Raw genomic sequence first — 21069 nt, forward strand, 5'->3', positions numbered from 1 at the left:
TTCAGGGTTCTGGGGTACCTCTGGCCCAGGCCTCCCTACCCCACAGGCCCAGAAGAGGTACCTCCTCCCAACCTGAGCCCAGTGAGCCCCAGGTCACTGTTATTGTTTCCTGGTGTACTCCCCTTGTTTCCTGCAGTTTGCTCACATTCGGGATGGTGTGAATTGAAGACTTTCGTGACAATGAAGGGTGCGAATGCACAGATGTTAGAAACCAGTTTCTGCTGGGGAGAATCCAGAACCAAACGCCGTAAGCTTAACAACATGAGCCGGGCCACTTTCAGGGGTGACATCGTCCACACAGAGGGGCATGCAAATCAGGGCCTCTCAGAGAATGTGAGCATTTCTGAATTGAGGTCAATCAATTTTCTTTTATTTTTTGCTGTGCAGTTGTTTCAGCCAGAGGTTGGTATCCCGTCACAAAGTCACCATTTATTTACCTGTGCACTGTACACTGGCTGTGGACAGCCAGCTCGGAGTCAGTCCCTGAAGTGAGGAGACTCTCTGAATTCCTTGTTTATATTGGACAGCCTGGGGTCCCTGATTGGCACAGGTTAACAACCCCAAACAAGGATCTCATTGTCAATAATGATCCACCTCGTTCCAATCACTACACTGGCCTATGCTAAACATATCAGGAAACCAAGGAGGATAGATGTAGAACTTTAAGATAGGATCGGCCAACATCTAATGGAATGGCAGAATGGGCTTGAGGATTCTGAATGGCCCCCCTCACTTTCCTGTGCATAAAACAACATCGTTGCAAATGGGTTTAACAGTCGGTTTAATCTTTGACAATAAACAACTAAGGCACACATGAAAATTGCTTGTAAACAATCCCCACAAACAAGGGGCGAAAAATTTGGCAAACCAAGGCCTCGTCCTTCTTAAAATATAACGTTTCTCTTCCTCCAGTCCCATAAAGTAACAACGGACTTTTTTGAGAAAGACATCAGTGATGAGTGCATCATGGAGGATCACTGCCTGACTGACATTATGCCCCTGGTTTAGCTCAGTCGACCAAAACCCGAAAGCCCAACTTTACGGTAACACACAGCCTGCAAAGCAGCCCGGGAATCAGCAGGAACTCCGGGAGGCAAATTCCAGAAGTAAAATAGGAGAAGCTTTGAAATAATTTTGTTTCCTTTTCTATTTCCAAATCACTGCGCTTTAAACTGAAATTTGAATACATTTGATTCACAGTCAAGAAAGAATTGCCCAACTGGTTGGGTCAGAACCTTTTTGCATTCCGACTGGCCACGTGAAGGCAGGCATAGACATGTTGGCTGATGTGTTGGGAAGAAGCGAGCAGTGGTGGGGCAGGAGGGTCATCTACGTGTTTAAACCTCCAAGTACAGAGTCAGCAGCGCTGAGCTCCTCCGGTACAGGAGCATTGCCCCAAGCTGCTGACAGGCAAGTGTTTCAGTCAGATGTTTCACTGATGAAAGTCCAGTGCTGTCGTCTGTCCGCTGGGTCACACGACATCATTTTCACAAAGCTGCCCTTCACAGATAGGCACAGGCCCACCGTAGGATTCAGGATCATTCCACCCTGGGTTAAAAAGAAACAAGAGCCCTCAGTCAGTCCAGATTTCAGGGACCGTTCTTCTCTGCACCCTCCTTGAAGGAGACGAGGAGTCATTTACAGCACAGAAGGAAGCCATTTGGTCTGCCGAGTCTATGCTAGCTCACTCTGAGTCAATTCAAGTATCCTGCCACTCTATCCCATTGGTGCTGCATTCTATTTCCTTTCGATGCATATCCAATTTGGAAATCGTTGACCATCGCCGCTTCTACCACACTGACTTTTAACTATACTTCATTTTTCCGCTTTTATACTAACAAAACAGTCGTGCTGAATTTCTTAAACTTATTTCTTTGTTTTTCTACTTCTGTAACTAAGATTTTGTACCTATGTCGGCGCCATATGTGGCAAGATTGTACACTTTTCACTGTAATCTTGTACTGTTTAGTTGAGTACACATGACAATAAAACCTAAATCTAAATCTGGATTGTGGGCAGCAACTCCAGGTCATCACCTTTCACTGTGTTTTAAAAAAGCAAATATGTCTCACATCCCCCTTGTGTCTCATGCCGAAAACCTTAAAAAACTGTCTCATAAGTCGTTCGAACCATCTTTCCCTGGCTACCATATCCAAAAATGTCATGATCTTGTGCACCTCTATCAATTCACCCTTCATTCTCCATGACTCCAAGCAGAAAAGGTCTAACCCTAAACCTAACCCTAACATCTCCCGAACCTGGAACAATTTGGGGAAATCTCCTCAGCATCTGTCCCAAAGTGTGTAAAGCCTTCACATCCTTCCTAAAGTGTGGTGCCATGTTCTTTCGACACTATTCCTGTCCAGAATGAAACTTGTTGGTAACCAGGAAGAAGGAATTCTGTACACTCCAGACAGTTCTGGCACCACACAGTTACATTTTGGCTCATCTGTGTCTTAACTCCATTACCCTGCCTCAATCCCGCAATCCTTCAATAGCCTTACCTGACAAAATTATATCTGCTTCCACACTGAAAATGTCAACCAACTTTCACATCCAACTTTTTCAAGGGGACAGAGTCCAAGTTATTTATTCTTTTTTATGTGATGAAGACAGAAAAAGGCTACAAATAGGTTGAAAGGTGAAGATAGCTGGCAAATGGAGCATGATGTGGATAAAATTACCCATTTTGGCAGGAAGAATGAGAAAAAGCATATTATCTGAATGGAGAGATATTCCGGTGCTCTGAGATGGAAGGAGATCTGGGTGTCCTAGTGCATGAATTGCAAAAGATTAGTATGCAGGTACAGCAAGTAATCGGGAAAGCTCGTAGAATGCTATCATGAATTGTGAGTGGATTTGAGTGCAAAACTAGAAAGGTTATCCTTCAGTTATACAGAGAACTGGTCAACTCATTTAAGGGAAGCAGTTCCAAGAAGGTTTACCAGACTAATGCCTGGTATGGGCAGGTTGTCTTACGAGGAAAGGCTGGAGAGGCTGGGCTTGTTTCTGCTTAGGTTCATCAGAAAAAGAGGGAGACAATTTAAAAGGATGGATATATGAATAGGAAGCGTTGAGAGGGACACTAGCCAAATGCTGGCAAATGGGACTAGATTAAGTTAGGAGGTCTGATCGGCGTGGACAAGTTAGAGCAAAGGGTCTGTTTCTGTGCTGTTCATCTTTATAACTGATTGAAACATGTAAGATCCTAATGTGTCTTGACAGGAGAGATGTGGAGAGGATGTTTCCTCTTGTGGGAGAATCTAGGACAAGATCACTATTTTAAAAAGAAGAGTACATTTGCCTTTATTGGTCAGTGCATTGAGTATAGGAATTGGGAGGTCATGTTGCAGCTGTACAGGACATTGTTTATGCCACTTTTGGAATACTGCGTTCAATCCTGGTCTCCCTGCTATAGGAAAGATATTGTTAAACTTGAAAAGGTTGAGAAAAGATTTACAAGGATGTTGCTAGGGTTGGAGTCTTTGAGCTATAGGAAGAGACTGAATAGGCTGGGGCTATTTTCCCGAAAGCATTGGAGGCTGAGGGGTGACCTTATACAAGTTTATAAAATCATGAGGGGCATGGATAGGGTGAATAGACAAAGTCTTTTCCGCAGGCTGGGGGAGTCCAAAACTAGACGCCATAGGTTTAAAGTGAGAGGGGAAAGATTTAAAAGGGACTGAGGAGCAAACTTTTAATGCAGAGGGTGGTGCGTGGAAAGAACGAGCTGCCAGAGGAAGTGGTGGAGGTTGGTACAATTTCAACATTTAAAAGGCATCTGGATGGTTATATGAAGAGGAAGGGTTTAGATCAAATGCTGACAAATAGGACTAGATTAATTTAGGATGTCTGGTCGGCAAGGATGATTCACATTGAAGGGTCTGTTTCTGTGCTGTACATATCTACGACTCTATGATAAGTGGTCGCCCATTCAAAACAGGGATGAAGCGAAACCTTTTCTCGCAGAAATCCATTAGTCTTTGGAACTGTCTTCCTACAAGAGGCACAGGAAACAGTCTTTGATTATTTTTAAGACAGTGATGCATAGCTTCTCGGTAAGCGAGGTGGGGGTGAAAGGTTATCAGGGATAGGTAGGAATGTGGATTAGAGGTTACAAGCAGACCAGCCAAGATCTTATTTCCCCAGTCCCAGACGAGAACTCTGTCTGACCTACTGTCTCCCCATGTCCAGTCCCAGAGCACAAAAGGACAATATCTGACCACAGGATGGTCCAGTCCAAATATTCCTTCCAGGACATGTTTGATATCCGTAACACTCTATCATTCCCCAGCTCGACCGCTGGAGGTGGCATAGCGGGGTAAAAGTTTTAATGTTGTGTTTGATCAAAGAGAGGATTAATGGGATCTGTTTGTAGATCAGAAGACCACCCAGACTGTAAAGGTACCTCCAACGGCTGTTTCCCAGGTCCCGGACAGCTCGCACTCACCGGTTTGATTTGGAACTTCTGAGCCGGCGGTACATCACCGATCTGTCCATGGGCAGCACACTTGACCAACAGCACCATGGTAATCCCAGCGTGTAGGCACAGGGGGTGAGAGGAGTTGGTGAGGATCTCACTGCGGGACGTGTACTCAAAATACTGTGGGGAATCAGAGAGGGGAGAGAAAAGGCGGCCAGGGTGAGAATTCGCTTTGCGTTACTGTCGTCGAGTTTTCCTGAAAGAATGCAAAACTTTTACAGCCAATAAAGCCCCTTTGGAAGTGCAGTTGCTTTCGCAATATAAGGAACATGGCAACTAATTTACTCGTAGGAAGCTCCCACCAACAGCAATGAGCAGATAAGCCCCATTCGTTCCTCAATGATGCTGATCTTTTCTTTTCTATATTCATTAACAGAATGAGGGCGTCGCTGGCCAGGCAGCATTTATTGCCCATTCCTAATTACCCAGAGGGCAGTTCAGAGTAAACCACATTTACTGTGGGTTTGAAGTCACATGTAGGCCCAGACCAGGTAACAATGGCAGTTTCCTTCCCTAAAGGACATGAGTGAACCAGATGGGTTTTTCCCACAATTGACAATGGGTTCATGGTCATCATTAGATTCTTAATTCCAGATATTTTTATTGAACTCAAATTCCACTATCTGCTGTGGCAGGATTCGAAACTGGGTCTCCAGACTAACAGTCCAGCGATTATACCACTAGGCCATCGCCTCCCCTAATCAAGGAATAAACATTGGCCAAGGCACTGAGAGCAGTCCCGGTCCTTCCCGCTTTTACATGGGGGCAGACAGAACCTTGCTCCACAGGGTGGCACTTCCAGCAACTCTCCCTCAGTAAGGTCAACCTGGGCTGAGTGCTCAAGCTTCTCAGGAGGGGCCAGGACTTGAACCCACACCTACAACCTTCTGACTCATAGAGTGATGACTGGTCACTACAGACTGAATCAAGGACCTTAAAGTCTGGCTGGTTCTGAAGAAGGAATGCTTGGGGAGTGGCTGGGGGAGGTGGGCAGAGTGCAACTGCGTGGGTTTCAAGGCTTCCCACACTGGGATCCTCCCAATTGCTTTGTTTACCTGCTGTTCCTGGAGGCTGTAGCAGGGATACATTAACACGGACCTTCCCGCTGGTCCAATGGTCAAGCAGAGCTGGTTCCCTCGGTTCATCAGCTGTGACAGGAGTACATATGAAAGGATTACAGATATCAGGGAAGATGCGCTGGGATAAAGTCACATTGCGGATTTGCAGTTGACGTACTGAAATGCTGAAATACTGCACCATTCCTATAAGCTCCAAACTTAACATGCACCAGTTAATTTAGCACTGACCAGGGCCTGAGTCTCAAAGCTGGGTAACCAAGCCCTTGAAGGAGCCTTGCAACACTCCTAGACAGTTAGCAAAGTATATTAATTCTTCGAAGGTGTGAAACCTATCCTTTCATTCCCTTTATCTGTGTATCATTCCCAAGAAAAAATGCCCCACGTTTTGTACAACAGCCCCAGCAGCCGTGTTCGCATTTGTGTGTGTTTGCACCTCGGGAGTTGGCCTTGAACAAACACCTAAAAGGCTACTCACAGGGACAAGGCTGACACTCGAGAAGGCAGGAAATCAGCCTGTGAACATCCCACGGCCTCTATCCACCACCTTGAGCAAGAATGTGTACAGTGATCTCCCCCAAGAACACTTCAACCCTTTGTAAGGTCTCCATTTCGAAAGCTAATTCTGGGTCCTGTCTGTGGTATTTGCCCTGATGGCCTCTGCCAGCGTGTGGCACAGGGCAAGGGGCTGTTTGAGGTAGTTTGCTGCCACCAATCCTCCTTTGTCTATACTGTGTCCACAGCCTGTCTAATTATCAGTGATAGAGGACAGACCTTTGATAAGCCTAAGCAGAAGGGTCACTCGCCTTTGCTGACAAGATGCTTATTGCACAAAACAATGCGTGCAACTTGAATACTGGTCAGGCTTAATTACTAAGGACACTTGGGGGTTGTAGGGAATACAACTGTTTCCTAAAATACTCAGGTAGAACTCGAATCTCCACCTAAAATATTGGGTGGAGCTGATGCAATTTCAACATTGACCTTTGCAGAATCATTACCTTGTACAACATTACCCCATCCATATTACTGCCTGCTCCCAGTGCAAACTTGTCACTACAGCCTTCTTTGTTGCCTCCTAGACTTGAATATTCCAAGGCATTCCCGCCCGGTCAACCGTGTTCCGTCCTTTCCACAGACAGAACTCCTCCCAATTCACCCAGACCCCTGCTGCTCCACCAACCACTGTGCCCACTGCTCCTACACAGACTCCTGATCTGACAACTTGGGATTTCCTATCCTTGTTTGCAATTCCAAATTTGACCTCATCCCCCTCACTGCTTCTGTAAATTCCTCCAGCCGCGAATCCCTCCGAAATAAGGACATAAGAACTAGGAGCAGGAGTAGGCCATCTGGCCCCTTGAGCCTGCCCCACCAGTTATTAAGATCATGGCTGCTCTTTTTGAGACTCAGCTCCACTTACCCGCCCTCTCACCATAACCCTTAATTCCTTTACTGTTCAAAAATTTATCTAGCCTTGCCTTAAAAACATTCAGCGAGGTAGCTTCAACCGCTTCACTGGGCAGGGAATTCCACAGATTCACAACAATTTGGGTGAAGAAGTTCCTCCTGACCTCAGTCCTACATCTGTTTCCCTTTATTTTGAGGCGATGCCCTCTAGTCCTGGTTTCATCTGCTAGCGGAAACAACCTCCCTGCCTCCACCTTATCTATGCCTGGTCTCCTAATTCCGGCCCCTTCTCCAACCCCGGTTTCAGTTGCTTCACTATCGGTAGCCGTTTCCCCAGCTGCTGAGACCCTGAACTGTGAAATTTGAACTCTAAACCTTGCCACCTCCCTTAAGCCCACTAAAAAAAACTCTGAATGGCAGAGCAGAAATGATGGGCTGAATGGCCTACTTCTGGTTTTATGAAGCCTGTAGTTTTGACCTGGTGTCCGGGTCACCTGTTTGAATATCCACATTTGTGACTCAGTGCCACTTTTTATGCTGTTGGGATTCTTTGCTGCTTGAAGGCAAGTTGTTATTTTGAACTAATGCAGCAAGCATCCACAAACCATGTTTCAGGAGTTTCCTGCACTGTGAAGTTATCGATCCCTAAGACAGTCAACTCACTGATGGGTTCATTGTCTTGTGGATGTCTGGTATGAACAACTCGGGGTAGACATTGTTGAGGTACCAGGTGAAATCCTTACAACGTAACCTCTCTCTAATCCGCTTCCTCTCAGATACGTCACCGAACAAACCCTGTGAGAGACAGAGGGAGAGCACAAATTACTCTGCTTTTCTCCACTGTTTGTTTTCAATATCCCCTCTCTCATTCCCAAGTTAATGCTCAGTAGAGTGCTTTTAGTTTTTGTAGACATGATATTTTGTGCGTGTGTGTGCGTGTGTATTACCTGTTGTTTATATTTACCAATTTGAACTTTTCATTGATAATCCTTACAGCTTTGCTTCAGTAAATTTTGTTTGCAATAAACTAGTCCTTTACTTGTTAATAAAGGCACTGGCTGATTTGTATCTGATGCTGAGCTCTATATCACCTTCCTGTTAAATTCAAAGTTTGTTGTGACCACTGGGAGAGTGGAGAAGGGAAAGGAATCAGTTCACCCCTGTTACTCAGTATTAAATAAGGATACCCTTGGTTTGTCTCCCCATCCAAAATTCCTCTAAAAACGGCACTGAGTCCTTTCTTTACATCTTCCCCAGCCATGCCACAGTTCCCACATGATCCCGACTTCCTCAGTGAAAGTCACCTTCTGAGCAATCTCTGCTGCTTCCTGAATCCGATGATAAAAGATGTCCTTGTACTCATCCATCCACACCTCAGCCACTCGTACCAGGTTGCGATACACGACCTGCACTCCATCTGGGAAGGTGTACGGAGTGTCACTGCGAAACACATGCCCCACAACAGAGCAGGGTACGATCTCAAGTTTCCCACCGCACTGCCAGACCTGTGAGTGATCAGACATTTAGTCATGGTCAAGGTGAGCAGCAGGTAGGAGGGTACTTGGTGAAAGTGTCCGTCAGCGCAGTCGGGTCTGCTTTCAAAATGATATTCGGTCTCTAGGATTTTTTCAGCTTTCTGACATGCAGATAAAGGATACACAACCTGTAATGTATGAGCGGCTAGTGAAGCATTTGATGCATTGCTTTTAATTTTGCAAAACTTTCGAGATTTGGGGAAGGTTTGATGAGATTGGAAAGAGCGAATGTAAGACCTTTACTCAAAAAGGGTCGGGGACAGAAAGCGGGAAGCAACAGGCGATCCCAGTCTTAGAGAAGATATTAGAAGCCATTATTAAAGATGTTATAACAGGGCACTTAGAAACGTTCAGTGTAATCAGGCAGAGTCAACATGGTTTTGTGAAAAGGAAATCATGTTTAACCAACTGGGTTTTTGAGGAAATAATGTGATGAAGGGGAACCAGTGGATGGATTGTACTTAGATTTCCAAAGACATTTCATGTGATGTCACATTAAAGGTTATTGTTGAAAGTGAAGACTCATGGTCTCAGAAATACCATATTGGCATGAACAGATTGGCTGGCTAACAGGGAACAGAGCGTAGACGTAAGTGGATAATTTTCTGACGGTAATAAATGATGTGCCACGGGGATCACTAATGGGGCCTCTACTCCTTAAAAATCATATAAATGACTTGGACAAAGTCATTGGTAATTTTGCTGATGAGAGAAACTTAGTTTAGGAAAATAAATTGTGAAGACGACATAAGGAGGCTAATAGATACAGATAGATGAGTGGGAAAAGGCCTGAGAAATTAAGTATAATGTAGGAAAATGTGAAATTGTTCATTTTGGCAGGAAGAATTATGAGGTATATTATCTAAGTGGTGGGAGATAGCAGAGCTGTGCGGTAGTGAGGGAGTGTCCTGATACATGAATCACAAATGTTGAGTAGGCAGGTACTGCAGGTAATTGGAGAGGCAAATTGAATGTTATAACTTATTGTTTGAAATGTCGAATTCAGAAGTAGGGAGGTTATGATTTCCAGATTTCCTCTGACTGCACTTTTAAGACCCGCAACCTCAACCATCTAGAAGGACAAGGTCAGCAGATGCAATGGGAACACTATCACCAGCAAGTTCCCTTCTAAACCACACAGCATCCTGACTTGGAAGTACACCGCCATTCCTTCACTGATGCTGGGTCAAAAACCTGGAACTCCCAACATTACTCCGGGTGCCCCTTCACCCTAAAGACCTCAGCAGTTTAAGAAGGCAGCTCACTACCCACCTTCCTCAGAGCAGTTAGGGATGGGCAATGAACATTGTCCTAGCTAGAAATGCCCATGCTCAATGAACTGAACTTTAAAAGACAACATACAGAGCATTGGTGAGAGCACATCTGGAATGCCGTATACAGTATTGGTTTTCTTATTTAAGGAGGGATGCAAATGCTTTGGGAGCAGTTAGGTGTAAGTTGTCTTATGAGGAAAGCTTGGACAGGCTTGACTTGCATCCACTGTGGTTTAAAAGAGTAAGAGATAACTTGACTGAAACAAAAGATCCTAAGGGGTTTTGACAGGGTGGATACAGAGATGGTGTTTCCTCATGTGGAAGAAACTAGAACTAGGCGTTTTGAAACATCATTTCAAAATAAAGGGCATCAACTTAAGACAGGGATGAGGAAATTTCTTTTGCTCACAGAGGCCTATGGACCTTTTCTTCAAAAGTGAGTGGGAGCAGAATCTTTCAATATTTTTAAGACAGAGGTAGATAGGTTCTTGATAAGCAAGGGGGGAGGGGTGTGTTTGAAAGGTTATCAGGGGTTGGCTGGAATATGGAGTAACCAGATCAGTTACGATCTTACAGGATGGTGGAGCTGGCGTCTGAGTGGCCTACTCCTCCTCTGATTCATAGATTTGTATCCCAGATCTCTGTGCAAAAAAAGTTTCCTCACGCTGTCTTTAGTTCTTTTGCTCATCATTTTAAATCTGTTGGTTCTTGACCTTCTGCTAGCAAGAACAGTCTCTTCCCTATCTAAGCCCCTTCTGGTTTTGAACAGTGTAAATCTTCCCCCAACCTCCTCTGCTCTAAGAGGAAGAACAACCCCAACTTCTCCAATCTATCCATGTAAATTCAAGTCCTTCAACCCTGGAACCACACTCTCCTAAGTATTTTCTGCACCCTCACTAAAACTTACGCACTTCTTCATAAAGTGTGATCCAAGAACTGGACACATTACTTCACTTTAGACTGAATCAGTGTTTTAAAAAGGATCGGCATAAATTTTTTGCTTTTCTGTGCTCTCTCTGTTTAAAAAGCCAGGATCTTGTTTGCCTTTGCATCTGCTTTCTCAACCCTACCCTGCCACCTTCAATGTTCTATGCACATGTCCCTCACTAGTTTAGAACTGCATCTTTTTTATTTTATATTGCTCATCCCATTCTTCTTTACAAAATGAATCACTTCACACTTCCCTACATAAACTTAATCTGTCACAGGTTCGCCAGTTCCATCAGCCTGCCTTTATCTCCTCAAAGTGTGATCAATGTCTTCCCCCACAGTTCTCAATACTTCCAAGCTTTGAGCCATCTGCAAGTTTTGAGACTGTGTCCTGTATATCCAGGACTTAGATTATTATGATATTATCAGGAAGAGAGGAGGAGAGAGCCGGAAATATTTAGAGAAGCTGTTACACAGCTCAGGGCATACGCAGCAAATGGCATGGCTTCCAATGGTGAGGGTGAAGCAAATCAGAGATTCACAAGAGGCCAGCATTGGCGGAGATGTAGCTTTTGAGGAGGTTAGAGTGATAGGGAGGGTGAGGGCATGGAAGGATTTGAAAACAAGGAAGTAATTTTAAAATTCTGGGACCAGGTCAACAAGTACATGGTCCCTTTAATTATTTAATCCCAATCAGCAGAGATCAGCATAACGAGATTCTACCATGTACACTTTCCTACACATTCAGGTTATGTACAAGGTAGCACAATGGTGTTGATTTTGTCTTATTTGCACAAGCTTACGTTACCCGGAAGGACAGCTCCAAGTTCTCTCCACCCCATATCTCCATTTGGGAATCGTAGGTTCCAATGTGTTCAAAGTAGGCCTTAGAGACAGCAAAAAGTCCACCAGAGATTACTGGTGTCCTGCAAAAAACAGCAATGAAACCTTGCATGACTGATCGATGAACCTCAATTCGTGTCAAACTATTTTGTTCTAAAAGACATAATCAGGTTAACAAGGCCATTCAAAACAAAAAAAAAACACAAAGAACTGCAAATGCTGGAAATCAGAAAAAGAGGGTTCTGAAGGAGGGTCACTGGATCTGAAATGTTAACTCTTCTTTGTCTCTACAGATGCTGCCAGACCTGCTGAGTTTCTCCAGCAATTTCTGATTTTGTTTCTAATAAAACAAAAGCTGACCGAGCACTGTGTTCTCTAGCTAGCGGCATGAAATTATGTTAGGTAGGCACGTTATGTTAGATATGTATCAACTGGTCAGCCCCCTGAAGGTGCAGTAAACGGTTCTGCTTTCTGTTTTATTAAAATGATACAGAATCACCAGACAGAGGAAAGAAAAAGATTCACAAAGATACACCTGAATTAAGAAGATATAATTATCAGGAAAAATTGAACAGGCTGAGACTTTCAGCCCTACAGTTTGGAAGCAGGCCATTCAGCCAATCAAGTTACACCGACACTCTCAAGAGCATCCCACCCAGACCCACACCTCCACCATATCCCTATAACCCTGCATTTCCCATGGCTAATCCACCCAGCCTCCATATCCCTGGACACTATGGGCAATTTAACATGGCCAAAGCACCCAACCTGCACATCTTTGGACTGTGGGAGGAAACCGGAGTACCCGGACGAAACCCATGCAGACACAGGGAGAATGAGCAAACTCCACACAGACAGTCGCCCAAGACTGGAATCGAACCGGGATCCCTGGCGCTGTGAGGCAGCAGTGCTAACCACTGAGTCACTGTGCCGCCGAAGATTTGTTCAATGGAGAGAAGAACCAAGTGACCTACAGAACAGAAGCAAAAATAAGAACATCATCCTGCTTCGCCAATTCAACAAGACCACGGTTGATCAGATTGTGGGCAGAACTCCACTGCCATGGCTGCCCCATGTAGCTCTTTGACTCCCTGTGGATCTTGACTGACTGAAAAGGTTGAGGTGTGACCTAATAGCTGAGGATGCGGAGGGAACCTTCCACTTGTGCAGCAACTCTGAAAGGAGAGGTTATAAACTTGGGGGAAATCACCAGTAAAACCAAAACAGAATTCCCAAGAAACCTCTTTACCCACAGAGTATGGAGCAGGTTGAAGTTGTCAAGGAGAGGTTAAGATGGGTAGCATTGATATATCTGAGGGAGAAAGGGATAGAAGGATGTGTGCTGATGGAATGGGATGAAGTAGGAGGCATCTGTCTGGCCTGCAGTAAAAATGCCAGCACAGACCTGTGGGACTGAGCGATCTGTGTATCTGTGACCTAGGCCTGGTGTAACGCTATGCATTTTCCCTACACCTCTCTCTGCTCATTTGAATGAGTAAGGTTTCACATTCAATCAACATCCTACACTGCTTTGCCGCCAATGAATTGCTTTTTGAAATGCTGTCCTGCAGAAGACAAACTGGACGCCATAGAGCACCACAATCAGCAACCAGGTAAGAGGCCCGTTTATCGGCTTGTGGCAGGGTTTGGCCAAGAGGTGAACCTTTACAAGGGCACTGGCAGAACTCCCTCACTCTCTTCAAAATGGTGCTGCGGGAATCTCCTACCTGAGCAGGCAGAAGGAGTCATAGGTTTAACACCATGTCCAAAAGGCAAGGGAGGGGTAAAGGAAAGGAACGTCTCTCTCTCTCTCAACCCTGGAAAGTGTAGTTGTTTGCTCGAGAGTGGGAAACAGGGCAATCAGCTGAACACAGCAAGCTCCGACAAACTGCAGCATTAAAATGTCCGGACAATTTGCTTTAGTGATGCTGGAATAATTAGAATAAATATTGGGCAGAACAGCAGGGAGAAAACATTCTTGACTCTTTTTCAAAATAGTGGTTTCCTTTTACATGCACTGGGCAGAGGGTCACCTCTGACTGTGCGGCACTCCCTCTGTCATGTAGTGAAGGGTTAGCCTGAATTACAGGGTTGAATGGCTGGAGCGGGCCTGGGAACCTGTGACTTTCCGACTCCGAAGCCGCAGGGTGCTACAGACTGAGAATTTCTCCTTGGAGCTGCTCTGATGCTGCGGGTATGGTGCTCGAGTACAGGACCTCTGCCTGTGAATAAGGGATGAAAGAGGAAGTCTTGTCGTGACGAGAGGGTTGGGAGCCCCTCCGCCACTGCTCACCTGAAAGGGAAGCTCTCGTCCTTCCTGGCGTCGCTCTCATAGGCGGGCAGCTCCTCCCAGTTGAAGGACAGCGACCAGTCGAAGGTGCCACGGGAGTGGTTGCGCTCGTACGGAGATGGTTTCTCCACCTCGAACGTGTGCAGGTTGATGGAGGTGATCTGTGGGCTCACTACCACCTGCTCCGACTCGACAATGCGGGCCAGCAAGGGCTCCAGCCAACCGTCGAAACATTCACCTGTAGAGAGAGGGAGGAAGGCAGCACAGTCAGCGGCTCTGATACGGGACAACAAGGACTTGGACGGGTCGCACTTTACCCTCCCAGTACCTCACATCACTCATCCTCAAAGGTTCGGGGACAGAAATCACTGCTGCTCCTAACCCGCGCCGCTACCCGAAGCATGGCGTCCCCAGCCCGAGCGCTGAGGAGTCCCTAGGGCTGCTGGATACGTTTACAGAAGCCTGGTTTGGCTGGCACGGTGGCTCAGTGGTTAGCGCTGCTGCCTCTGAGATCCAGGTTCGATTCCAGCCTTGGGGGGCGACTGTCTGTGTGAAGTCTGCAAATTCTCCCCATGTCTGCGTGGTGTGCTCCGGTTTCCTCCCATGCTCCAAAGATGTGCAGGTTAGGTGGATGCTAAATTCATGCTAATGTGGATGCTAATGTGCAGGCTAGGTGGGTTAGGCATGGGAACTTCAGGGTTACAGGGATAGGATAGAGGGTGGGTCTGGGCAGGATGATCATCAGAATGCTGGTGTGGACCCTTTGGCCCAAATGGCCTGCATCCACACTGTAGGGATTCTGTGATTTACCCTACTCTCTCCTGGGCCCTAATTTCAGGCACCACACTCTCCTGGTGAATAGTAAGAACTGCCGATGCTAGACTCTCTCCTGGTATCTCAGCTCGATTCTTCACCATCCCAAGGACCATGGTCTCACAATACCTCAGCCGGGACTCCACGCTCTCCTGGTAGCTCTCCCTCATGGTACCTTATCCACGGTTCCTTGGCTTCCCAATACTTTTTCCCTGATCCCTCACCTCTCCCTCTGATTCCTCTCCCCCCCAGTTCCTCTCTCCTGATTCTTCACCCGCATTTCTTTGACTTCCAGACACCTTGCCCTCCTGGCACCTCTCCTGTCAGTCCTCCATCTCCCAGCACCTCACCCTCCTCGTACCCTGTCCGCACTACATCCCATCCCCTTCCATCTTCTAGTGCATGGTTGTCCAACATTTTCCCACAAGGGGCCACATTTCATCCCTATATCTCAGTCACAAGGCCAGCGATCAAATTTCGAAAAAATAAGACATCTTGCTAACCGGTGAGAACAAAATGTGGATTTTTATGAACAAATGAGCAGTCTAGTCAATGACTTTACTTTGTCATCGCTCTATTGAACACTAATCTAGTGAGATACCTGCTGCTTTCTCACTTGCACAAGACATCGACGCTCTGTTCGCACTAAACAACTGCACCTCCCAGTCGCAAACCATTTCAACTCCCCCTCCCATTCCTCAAACGACATGTCCGTCCTGGGTCTCCTGCAGTGCCACAACGATGCCACCCAAAGGTTGCAGGAACAGCAACTCATATTCCGCTTGGGAACCCTGCAGCCCAATGGTATCAATGTGGACTTCACAAGCTTCAAAATCTCCCCTCCCCCTACCGCATCCCAAAACCAGCCCAGCTCGTCTCCGCCTCCTTAATCTGTCCTTCCTCCAACCTATCCCCTCCTCCCACCTCAAGCCCCATCCTCATCTCCTACCTACTAACCTCATCCCGCCCCCTTGACCTGTCCGTCCTCCCTGACCTATCTCCTCCCTAACTCCCCACCTACACTCACCTTTACTGGCTCCATCCCCGCCTCTTTGACCTGTCTGTCTCCTCTCCACCTATCTTCTCCTCTATCCATCTTCTATCCGCCTCCCCCTCTCTCCCTATTTATTTCAGAACCCCCTTCCCCTCCCCCATTTCTGAAGAAGGGTCTAGGCCCGAAACATCAGCCTTCCTGCTCCTCTGATGCTGCTTGGCCTGCTGTGTTCATCCAGCTCTACACCTTGTTATCTCAGATTCGTCAGCATCTGCAGTTCCTACTATCTCTTTAATATTTCCCAGCCCTTTCTTATTTTCAACGACAATCGTCACTCTCAAAACGGTAGGTGGAGGGGTGGGGGACAAAAATCACAAAACAATGATGCACGAAATGCAGGTGGGGAGGGACACACTGTCCCTGTTGCGGTAAAATCCTTTCCCAGTGCCCCGATGCAAATGAAATGATGAAGGACAAATGACGGATGGGCATTTAGCACTTTTTTCATTCACCTATGCAACCAAATCCAATAAGAAGAGGAGCATCGAGCTGGTGATTAACAGGCCAAGCAGCGCAGCACAGCTGGGTGCTCCCATAATGGCCAATATTCCTTTTAAGCTTCATGGCCACACAGCCGCTGAGAAAGTCCGAGAACACTGACTTCTGTTTCTGGAAGCCTTTGCTAACGTACAGATCTCGGGGTGGGGGGAGTGGGGGGTCCTCACAGCAGCTGGAAAAATTAGACGGGACGTAAAGAAGTATTTAGGTGTGCAATTGTGATGTCAAGGAATACAAGGCAGTGGACCAAGTGGTGGAAAATGGGATTAGAATAATTATCATAGATCATAGAATCCCTACAGTGTGGAAACAGGACCTTCGGCTCAACAAGTCCACACCGACCCACAGAGAATCCCACCCAGACCCATCCCCCCATTAACCCACCTAATCTACACATCCTTGAACACTACAGGCAATTTTAGCATGGCCAATCCACCTAACCTGCACATCTTTGGACTGTGGGAGGAAACTGGAGCACCCGGAGGGAACCCACGCAGACACAGGGAGAATGCGCAAACTCCACACAGACAGCCACCCCAGGACGGAATCGAACCCGGGTCCCAGGTACTGTGAGGCAGCAGTGCTAACCGCTGAGCCACCATACTGCTTAGGTGGTTGTTTTTTTGACTAGCGATGGGCCGAACGGTCTATTTCCATCCTATAGCTCTCTATGACTCTAGATAAGGGCCGCCACACATCTGTGGTGACAGCCACAGGAGGGTCAGTGGCGGATGGTGTCCGCACTCTGCTTCCAGGAGCACCTGGAAGAAGAATTCTCACCACAAGAGTTCTCAAAGATAAATTTCTTGTGCCGTATCTGTCAGAAATCTGCTCACTGGCCCCGTGAGTGAGGAAGAACATTGAAGTGTGGCCCATCACGTGAACAGGTCGGACCATATTCTCCGGTGTGTGGAGAAATCAGACGGGGTCTCATTGAGTTCACCGGAGTTGAGAAGTGAGGCCGCTGTCAGAATACTGCGTTCAGTTCTGGTCTTCCTGCTATAGGAACCACATTGTTAAGCTTGAAAGGGTTCAGAAAAGGTTTGCAAGGATGTCGCTGGCATGGAGGGGTTGAGCTACAGGGAGAGGCTGAATAGGCTGGGACTACTGTGTCTGGAGTGTCGGAGGCTGAGGGGTGACCCTATAGAGGTTTACAACATTATGAGGGTCATGCATAGGGTGAATTGCCAAGGTCTTTTTCATAGTGCAGGGGAGTCCAAAACTAGAGAGCATAGGTTTCATGTGAGGGGGAAGATTTAAAAGGGACCTAAGGGGCAACTTTTTCATGCAGAGGGTAGTGTGTTTATGGAATGAGCTGCCAGAGGAAGTAGTGGAGGCTGGTACAATTACAACATTTTAAAGGCATCTGGATGGCAATATGAATAGGAAGGGTTTAGAGGGATATGGGCCGAATGCTGGCAAATGGGATTGGATTAATTTAGGATATCTGGTCAGCATGGACAGGTTGGACCGAAGGGACTGTGCTCTACTTCTCTATGACTCAATGAGAGGGTGAGGGATCAGGGGAAAGGTACTGGGAGGCCACGAAACCGTGGATAAGGCGCCAGAGGTGTTCGGTTAACAGAGGGAAAGCACAAGCATTCGTACTTACAGTGCGAGTCGAGAAAGGCCAGGACCTCTCCTGTCGCTATGGAGCTCCCCAGCAACCTGGCCGAAACTAATCCTTTCCTCTTTGGCTGTCTGACCACCTTAACCACCGGGAGATTCTTGACATAGCTGTCTAGCCGTTCCTTCAAGTAGTCTGCGAGTGAGAATGTGGTACTGTTATGCTTGACAACTCTGACTAAGTGCGCCCCTGGGGAGTTATAATCATACAAACACTCAATACCACCAACCCCCTCAACCCCCCCCCAACCCCAGACCACGTTCTTGGCGATTGGTCACCTTTTGTTTGCCCACTGAACCATCTCTCCCGCACCAACGCAAAAATGGCTGCACAGTTCATTAACCAATTGGGAGACTCTCAATTGAACAGGCTTTCTATTCCCTGTCTGTCGGTCAGCAATACAGAGAAAGAATCTATATTTATGCAGCACTTTTCATGACCTCAGAACATTCCAAAGCAATTCACACAGACAATGAATAGGTTCTGAACTGCAGTCACTGTTGCAACCTTAGTAAGACTGCATCCAATTCACGCACAGCAAACTCCTGCAAACAGCGATGGGATAAGGAACCAGATCCTCCCTTTTGCGGTTATGTTCGCTGCAGGATAATTGTTGGGTAGAGCACCGCAGAGAAACCTCCAGCAAGCAACAGTGACCACGGGATCTCTCACATCCACGTGAGATCAGGTTATAGTCCAACAGGTTTATTTGAAAACACAAGCTTTCAGACTCTTACTCCTTCTTCAGGTGTTAGTGAGAGAGGTAGCATCAGACACAGAATTTAGAAGTAAAGGATCAAAGGGTCACCCCACTGATGAGGATGCACTAAACAAACCTAAGATGCTGTTAAATGTCTAATCGGTTAGAAGGTTTTAATTGATTAATATGCACTAAACATTGAACTTACTTTTGTTGCATTCAAGTCATTGAACTCAAGACCTTCTGAATCAGACGTGCAAGTGCTCCCGTTGAGCCACTGTGACCTTTTCCAGCAAAAATCGGGGATAGCTTTTGAGTCTGGGGACCTTGGCTATTTTTGCCATCATCTCTCTAAACCAAACGGACAATTTGTAATTGACATCCCAGATCAGAAACTGGTCCAACGTTGGGCTGAAAAAATTCAATGAATCAGTAGAAACTCAACTGGACCCACCATATAAATACTGAGGCTCCAAAAGCAAGTCAGAGGTTAGAAATACTGCAGCAAGTGACTCACCTCCTGACTCCCCAAAGCCTGTCCACCATTTACAAGGCACAAGTAAGGAGTGTGATGGAATACTCCCCACCTGCCTGGATGAGTGCAGCTCCGACAACACTCAAGAAGCTTGACACCATCCAGGACAAAGCAGTCCCCTTGATTGGCAACCCATCCACAAATATCCACTCCCTCCACCACTGACATTTAGCAGCAGCACTGCATACTAACTACAAGATGCACTGTAGAAATTCACCAAAGATCTTAAGACAGCACCTTCTAAACCCACGACCACTTCCATCTAGAAGGACAAGGGCAGCAGATAGATGGGAACACCAACACATGCAAATTCCCCTCCAAGCCACTCACCATCCTGACTTGGAAATATATCGCCGTTTCTTCACTGTCAGTGGGTCAAAATCCCGGAATTCCCTCCCTAAGGACATTTTGGGTCAACAGACTGCAGCGGTTCAAGAAGGCAGCTCACCACCACCTTCTCAAATGCAATAGGGACAGGCAATAATTGCTGGCCCAGCCATTGACACCCACCGCCCATAAGTGAATAAAAGGAAACAGAGAAGATGGCAAGATGTACTGCAGGTGCATTCTGCAGGATTGGAAACATCTCCAGAAACACTAATCTGGAATCTGGAATCTGGATCTGGTGCATCTTGAAACTGTGACACCCGGTAAATCTTCCTGATCTGTCCCTCTTGCTCTCAAACCTGGTGTCGTATTTAGCCAACTGGGATATCTGTGCCACTGTAACCTCCACTTTCAACTATCCCAGTGCTCTCCTAACAATCTTACAGTTACCAATAACCTCATCTCAAATAAAACTCTGCTGCCCAGATTCCAACTCGCAGCAGGTCCCGTTTCCCCATCACTCTTATGTTTCCCCAACCTACGCTGGCTCCCACTTACAGCAATGACTTAAACATATCATTCTCATGCTTTCACACAAATCCCTCCCCCACCTCAGCTGGTTTCTCTCACTGTAGTCTCTTCTCACCCTGCAACCCTCTGAGAAATCCTTCAATTCTGACTGCTCCAGCATCCAGGACTTTAATCGCTCCATCTGGAAGCTGAGCCCTTCAGCTGCCTGGGCTGTAAGGTCTGGAATTCCCTCCCTAAACTTCTCTACCTCTCTCTCTCTCCTGAAATCTTTGGCCACCTGTCCAAGAATCTCTCTCACGTACGGCTCAGTATCAAGTACTGCCTGGCATTCCTTCTGTGAATTGCTGCGGAATGTTTCAATAGGTTCAAAGGTGCTACAGGAATGCATACAGTTCTTGTTTCTGAGGGGTGAGTTTGATCTCAAAGCGGTAACAATGATACAAAAACAGCCTTTGCATTCCGCACCTTCAGTGCTGTCATCATCCACAAGAATGACTTCCCTCAGAACCAGGGCAGGGACCGTGTAGAGAACACTGTGCACAGTCCGCAGCAGAGTAGACCAGGCCTCATTGTGGAAGGCGATGATGACACTAGTGGGTGGCAGGGGAGGACAACGCTTGAACTTTTGACTGATACACCTGAGGTGGGTGGTAAAGAAACAGAACTTGGTCAAGAAATCAGACAAAGAGTCTCTCACTTCTCCCTCTCCCTGCCAGTAGCTCAATTACTAGGTTTCCTCAAACTTCTCAAAGCCACTGAGAGCATGTCACCTTTTAATTTTCTGTCCAGGTTCCGTTCCAAGCTGTAGAAGATGATGTAATTATCCCTCCAGCTTTGGGTCTCCACTGAGATTTCACAAATAGACTTGTGGTCAGAGCACCTGGGTGTCCTCACGTGAAACAGTGATTGGGAAGGTAATTTGCCAAATTACCCATTGGCCCATGTTGCAAGAGCTTTAGAATTCAACAGCAAGGATGTGTGGCTACAATTGCAGAGGGCTTTGGTGAGACCACACTGGAGTACCATGCACAGTCTTAAAGCTCCTAACCTGTCCTTGCCTCAAAGAGGATATAACTAAGGTTCACAAGATCAATTCCTAGGATCAGAGGGCTGTCTGCCCGATTCTCTGGCATTTAGAAGAAG

The 21069-nt window shown here is 46.6% G+C and overlaps 1 protein-coding gene across 1 annotated transcript; it reads right to left on the reverse strand.

Moving 5' to 3' along the window:
• Window positions 1-600: 600 nt before the first annotated feature.
• Window positions 601-20564, reverse strand: LOC109919157 (polypeptide N-acetylgalactosaminyltransferase 3-like; the record flags this gene model as incomplete). Its single annotated transcript, XM_048593259.1, has 9 exons — window positions 601-1548; window positions 4451-4603; window positions 5539-5631; window positions 7633-7764; window positions 8274-8474; window positions 11517-11634; window positions 13845-14079; window positions 17819-17968; window positions 20392-20564. Coding segments are annotated over 9 exons (1384 nt in total), but the record flags the coding sequence as incomplete, so codon positions are not given.
• Window positions 20565-21069: the final 505 nt, after the last annotated feature.

The sequence above is a fragment of the Rhincodon typus genome, unplaced genomic scaffold (genome assembly GCF_021869965.1).
Source record: "Rhincodon typus isolate 14 unplaced genomic scaffold, sRhiTyp1.1 hic_rhity00002570, whole genome shotgun sequence".
NCBI lineage: Eukaryota > Metazoa > Chordata > Chondrichthyes > Orectolobiformes > Rhincodontidae > Rhincodon > Rhincodon typus.